Here is a 6,774-nt window from a genome sequence, read left to right on the forward strand (position 1 = left end):
ATTTATTATAGTATATATTTATATTTAAATTATATATATTTATAGCTATCTGTGTATTGTGTACTATTATATTATGTATGTATTATATTATGACTTAAAATTACTGTACTTTTCCCATATATGTAAATATTATGATCCTCTGCCCAAAGGTTGCCTGGAAGAGATCGCTGCTGAGCGATAAGGCCGCCTGTTGCACCTCATGCAACTTTGTGTAGCAATATTGTAATTATGTATTAAGTTTGGGTGCAATAAAGAATAAACAAATAAATAAATAGAGTTTCCAACTCTCCTCAATTCTGACAAACTTAGTACATGAAACATTTTTTTTTTTTTTCGAATCTATAAGTTTAATTAATTGTGCTATATAATATACTATTGTGTAAAATATAGATGATAAAAAAATCATGGAACTAATACTTGTTGACTTCCAAGGAGGATGGGGGTGATTACAATTTGTCATGTATATTTTTCAGGATAATAAGTAACTTATGTACTTTTCTAGACTATAATCTATCTCTGTGCCAAATTTCATTCAAATCCATTCAGCTGTACTTGTGTGATTGAGTAAAAAATGTCCATCCATCCAAACTTAAATTAAATTAGTGTCCGAAGACATAAAACAGAGAGGCACATTAAAATAACGAAAATCAAATCACAAATTCAATAAAACAATGGCACGGACAGCATGCTCGTAGAGAACATCGATAACAATAAAAAAGCTTTAAATATATTCGTCATGCAAAATGCACAGTACGATGTTTACGATAGTTCCTTCTTCTCCGATAAGCTCTACTATAGTAGCGTATATCCATAGGTATGAGTTAAAGATTTTGAGATAAGAGATTTTGAGTGATGTGGTAGTCATTGGTTCAGCTACATCGGGCGAAATAATCACAGCAGATAATCAAGAAGTCATAAAACAGTGATTATATTAGCGCATGATTTATTAAAGCTTCTTATCATTCGATAAGGTTTTGTGATTTAGGTTATCGTGCATTCCTAAAACGAACGATGATCTCATAGCAATGTTGGAAAAAAATTTAGAACTTGACATTTTGTAGCATTTATATGTTTTTTTTTTTTAGGTTGTATTTACGGTTTAAGATATTTTTATTCCCATTAAGACACTATTATCACTTACATGAGAATTACACTTATAACAAAACATTTATGAATATACGAACTGTATATTAGATAGACATCGCACTTGTAACAAAAAAAAAAAATGAAATGACAATGAGTAGTTGTTTCAAATATAACGCTTAAATAAGAGACATTTTTCTATATTAAGTACCAATTTAATGTATTGTCTTAGTTTTAATTATTTATTATTTAAAATATACTTAGCAAGTTCTTTTTTAAATACGTTAAATGAGTTTACATTTTTTTATATGTGTGGGTAGTTCATGATACAGTTTTGCACCTTCAAAAGTGGTCATTGTTTTACCGTAATTTGTACGAATCTTGGGTAGAACGAGAAATCTAGCACGACGTGTGCTACGATTGCCGCTTGACAATTGTTTGTTGAACGTTATATTAGTATGGATACTCCTATTTACTGTTTTTAGAATAAATTTGCAAACGTTGTATACATAAAGGTTTTTTATGTTCATTATTTTTGTTTCATCGTATAATTTTTTAATATTTGTTAGTATAATGATATTTAAAAAGTAATTTGATTAATTTATTTTGTAAGACCTGAAGTTGATTTATATTGTCTTTTAGCCGAACTAACCCAGACCTCAATCAAGTAAGATATATGTGGTTTCACTAATGCGTTATATATTGTATGCTATAACTTACTAGGTATATAATTTTCTTATTATGTGACTGATATGGTGTTTCCAAGACAAATATGTGTCCATATATAGGCCAAGGTATTTTTCATGAGTTTTTTTACTGTAATGGAATATTATTAATTGTAAGCGGCGCGTGTGGTGGTATTGGTTTATTTTTTGCTTTAAATAATACAAAGCAAGTTTTGGAAATATTAATAGTCAGTAAGTTACATTGAAACCATTTATAAAGAACGTTTAAATCTTTTTGTCCTTGTGAATTGAGTATTGAGGGACCAAAGTAAAACAAACAAGTATCATCGGCGTAAAGAGTAATGTGACCGTTCAATCCTAACTCATGTATATTATTTATATAGATGAGGAAAAGTAAAGGACCCAGTATCGAGCGTTGGGGCACTCCACACGTTATTGGAAGAGAATTACTTTCAAAATGGTTAATTTTGACGACTTGCGATCTTCGTGTTAAATATCACTCAAACATTTGAAAAGCCTTACCAGCCACTCCAATAGTTTCCAATTTATTTAAGAGTAATTTGTGGCTGACTATATCGAAAGCTTTCTTTAAATCAATAAAAATACCGAGAACTACATTTTTATTATCTATATTTTGTTTTATTTTAGTAACAAGGTCAACAGTAGCTGTAAGCGTGTTGCTCTTGGTAAAGTCTTGGGTAAAGCTAATGGAGTCTAAGTCATTTTTGGAATACTTTAACCGGTTTCGGGATACCCTCGCATAAGGATGTGATAATATTCAGGATATCAGCTCTGTCTTTTGCCGTATATTCTTCAGACTTGGAGGATGTTACTTCTGGCAAGCCCACAAGAATAATGTTCTTCTCTCGGTTGTTACGGTTTTGAATTTCGTGAATTATTTGTTCACCTAAATGTGGCTGGTCTTCTAATTTAGAATATGAGGCGTGTGACAAATTTTTTAATTTAGTTAAATTGGTCTCAAGCGACTTCAGTTTGTTATCACCAAGAGATAGTGATTGTTTTAATCGTGTCATATCCCCTTTTATATTTCTCTGCTCCGCCAGCATATTAGACGTTAAAGATTTTATTTCATTAATTTCTGTGATGACCTTATCTACATTACTTTGAGTTAAATTAATAGCCTTCTCATTAGAATTTTTCATTTTGGAAATTTGATTTTTTATATCAGAAATATTTTCTTGTATTTTTTCCATAATCCGCTCATTCGACCCTATATATTTTTCCAATAACGTACTAATACGCGATATTTCAGAGCGCATATCCTTTAATTCGTTAAGGCATTCACATTCATAATCCTCTGGCTTTTTACGTTTACGAAAAGTAATATGCGTATCCATTACTGAGCTTTGACAGGTTCGGTTGCGATCCACCGATGAGAGTTAATGCGCTAGTTGCGGGTAGTTGCGATTTTTTCGGAGATCGCTGGACACTCATGTTTATTATTATTATATATATTTAAATTTCTAGTTAATGTCTGGTTTGCTTGCACAGTACGAACAGTATATGAATTTTTAACAGTCCTCACTATTCAAATCCAAAAAGTATTCACATAACACGATCTACTATATTTGCGAAACTCAAACAAAATTTACGTCTGTACAGTGTGACGGTTGAACGTAAAAAAAAATTTTTATTGATAACCGCCTTTTTACTTTCTCTATTAGCTACTCAAGTAATTTATCAGCTGCAGTGCGATTCTGTAATTTTTCGGCTGCAACCCGAAGATATCCAACGTGGAGCGTAAGGGTGGGACCACCTTCGCCCTATGCCTATATGTTGTACCACATTTGCTGGATACGTTATATTAACACGATCCCGCAGTCTCCGACTGGTGTCGAAAACTGCCATCGTAGTGGTTTTAGCGGCTAAAAATCCTATATGAACCGACATTGCGACCCAATGATTCTGAAGGTTTCAACTACATGAAAAAAAGGAACCAAAATAAAAGATAACATGTGAGTCAATAATAAGTTTATCGCGTGCAGATAATTCTAATGACAAAGATTATTAAATAATATAAAAAGTCGTCAACAATAAATTCAACGATTAAACAGTATACAATGTACGTAATAACACTGTTAGCTCTCGTCGGTGCCGCCGTCGGTAAGTACCATATTCAATGTTTTCCGTTTCAAATTGTCTTTACAAATACTACTTTGGAAATAAAATTAAAAAAAACTTAGTACATATATTAAATTATAACCGATAATAATATCCCTTTACTAATAAAGTAAAGTGATATCATAATTTGTAAGAAAATAAAATGTCAGTTTTTGTTGAGTTTAATTTTTTCGTGTAGAATTTTAATAAGAATAAAATTTATTTGTAGTCTTTATATTAGTATTCACACGTATTTGTAGTCTATACTTATATTATTAAAAAGAGAATTGTAATACAATAAATTTCATCAGACTTCAAAATTTCCCATTACATTATTAGTAATTTAAATAAAAAAGTCACGAAGCGTTGTAGATAGCCAAGTAAACATAGATATTCCAGATTTTCTGAAAAATATTATTTTATAGGACAGGAAATATAGAAGCCTTGTGATCTATCGAGTAAAGAAAGAATCTAAATCTTTGATTACCCAAATAAATAAAAGATAATAAATTAAAATACATTATGATATCAGTGTAATATCAGAAATTCTAGCTAGTTGAATACTATTGTTGTAAATTAATGAAATCACAGTATTAACACCATCTACTCACTTTTCGTTTGACAGCGGCACCAAACGCACTTGCTCCGCGTATTGTTGAAGAATCGACAATAGGCGCACTTGACCAGCGTATTGTTGGGGGATCTGATGCAAATATAGAAGATTATCCCTTTATGGCTGTCATTTTAGTTTCTAACGAAGATCACATTCAAATTCGTTTTAGACCCTTCTGCGGTGGATCTCTAATTACTACGAGGGCCATCCTTACGGCAGCCCACTGTTTGTTGTAAGTCGAAAAGTCACATTTTTTTCTAAAACCTACTATCGCTATATTTTAATTAATTATAGATACATACATTTCATTCATTTAAAATGTATTACGTAAGTCTTTGTTGAATGCCATTCTTTCCTACTTACTACTATGTTATAACGTTATGTTATGAACGTGAACGTGTATTTAAATAATTAAGAAAATGGAGTCCGCTTTGATTCATTCCTGCTGAGTAGCTCATGAGCGAGTAAGAACAATTGGCATTAATATTTTAAATATTATGTTAGTATGTTTCATAGTTTTGTCAAGGATCATCACAAAAGAAATCGAATCGGTTTTGTTAAATATATTGGTATAATTAAAATCTTATAACTTTTGACAACCCCACTTAAAGTTATTTAAGTCGGGTGGTCAAATATTATAAGATTATGTTGAGACAAATCTTTTATTTTACAGCAACAACGTTCTTTCTACTAATCATTTCCGAGTGCGACTTGGCTCGTCACTGAGTCGGTTTGGCGGTCAACTTTACAGAGTCGAAAATTGGGTTAAGCATCCCGGATACAGTTGGCCTAAATTATATCACGACATTGCTATACTGAAACTCGCTTCACCCGCCATAATGTCCAACCGCGTTGCACTTGCCCGAATCGCTGGACCCAACTACATCGTCGCAGATAACACTACCGTCACTGCTGCCGGATGGGGCGTACTTGAAGTATGATAACCTAGTTACATTTATTATTATTTTTATTCACAAGCAGTCTTTAAACCAAGAAGATGTCGACAATTTTTTAATTTGTGTAAGCCGCATAATTTGTTCATGAACCAAAATTAACATATTCGGAAACCATCAGTTTTTTGCAGTAGAAACGAACTACGATTTTTTATGCTAAATTTTTAAATGACGATACGATATTAAATCTATGGCCGATTTGCTTGGTCTGAAAATATATTCGATCCTAAAATAAGTTAATACAACACTTAATATTTCTTTCACAGTTTGGCGGTGAACCACCAGAAATCCTTCAACATGTTGATATAAAAAAAGTCAACCATGATATCTGCAGAGAAAATTACGCTGAACTACAGTCTTCACTAGGCGAACTTGAAGTTCCTAACGTAACATCGGAAATGGTATGTGCTGGTATTTTGGACGTTGGTGGCAAAAACACCTGCCAAGGTGACTCAGGAGGACCACTTCTTCACCAAGGAGTCATAATTGGAATTACCTCTTGGGCACATCAATGTGCCCATCCGATGTATCACACTGTCTTTGTTAACGTGCCTTCTTATACCAGTTGGATTGTTGATAATGCGTAAAAATGATAAACAGTAAATTAAATGTCATGTGAACCTAATTATGAATATTTTATTTTAAAAAAAATCCTTAGTATGTACGTCTGAAATTAAATCGTACAATTAAACTATACGTAATGAAATATTGAAAGTAACGCGGATGTGTGCAGCACTTCTGAAAGCATTGTCCAATTTTGTTCACTGCTTCTATGCGATATCCTCTAACTTGGGACACTTTTAGTCAATTATTATTATAACAATTGTAACTTCAATTTATTTAGAATAGTTAAAATAAAGTTTATAGATTTTTTAGCTTACTTTCATTTACTCTGACGTGTAATCTAGCACTGTCTGACTAAGCTAATAATGTGACGAATAGCGTTTATTCAAAGTTTTTTTGTGATAATTTCAAATAATGATGCTGAACCAAGCGATTTAAATCTAACCAAATCAAATTCCTTCATTCAATAAAAAAATTACTTATATACTAACCTTACTTATTGATTGTCAAACCAAACACTAAAAATGAAACGAAAAGATTCGGAAAAGAAAATACCCTGAACCGGTGAATGAAACTCAGCGGTTTATTTTGTCAATTTGTGATTATTAAGAAATATTCAACACAAAAAAAAATAGCCAAGAGGCGACGTGCTATCAACTATGAATTCTCTAATTGTAATCATTTCACACACACGCGCTCATTCACCTTTTTTTTATTCGGTGACACAAATTTGTGTCTGTTTCTTGTACTATTA

The 6,774-nt window shown here is 31.9% G+C and overlaps 1 protein-coding gene across 1 annotated transcript; it reads left to right on the forward strand.

Moving 5' to 3' along the window:
- Window positions 1–3,850: 3,850 nt before the first annotated feature.
- On the forward strand, window positions 3,851–6,075 carry LOC113395500 (trypsin, alkaline C-like). Its single transcript, XM_064218252.1, has 4 exons — window positions 3,851–3,893; window positions 4,516–4,735; window positions 5,177–5,438; window positions 5,723–6,075. Exons 1-4 carry the CDS (start codon window positions 3,851–3,853, stop codon window positions 6,041–6,043), a joined length of 846 nt encoding a protein of 281 aa, XP_064074322.1. The 3' UTR covers window positions 6,044–6,075.
- Window positions 6,076–6,774: the final 699 nt, after the last annotated feature.

The sequence above is a fragment of the Vanessa tameamea genome, chromosome 21 (genome assembly GCF_037043105.1).
Source record: "Vanessa tameamea isolate UH-Manoa-2023 chromosome 21, ilVanTame1 primary haplotype, whole genome shotgun sequence".
In the NCBI taxonomy this organism is placed as follows: Eukaryota; Metazoa; Arthropoda; class Insecta; order Lepidoptera; family Nymphalidae; genus Vanessa; species Vanessa tameamea.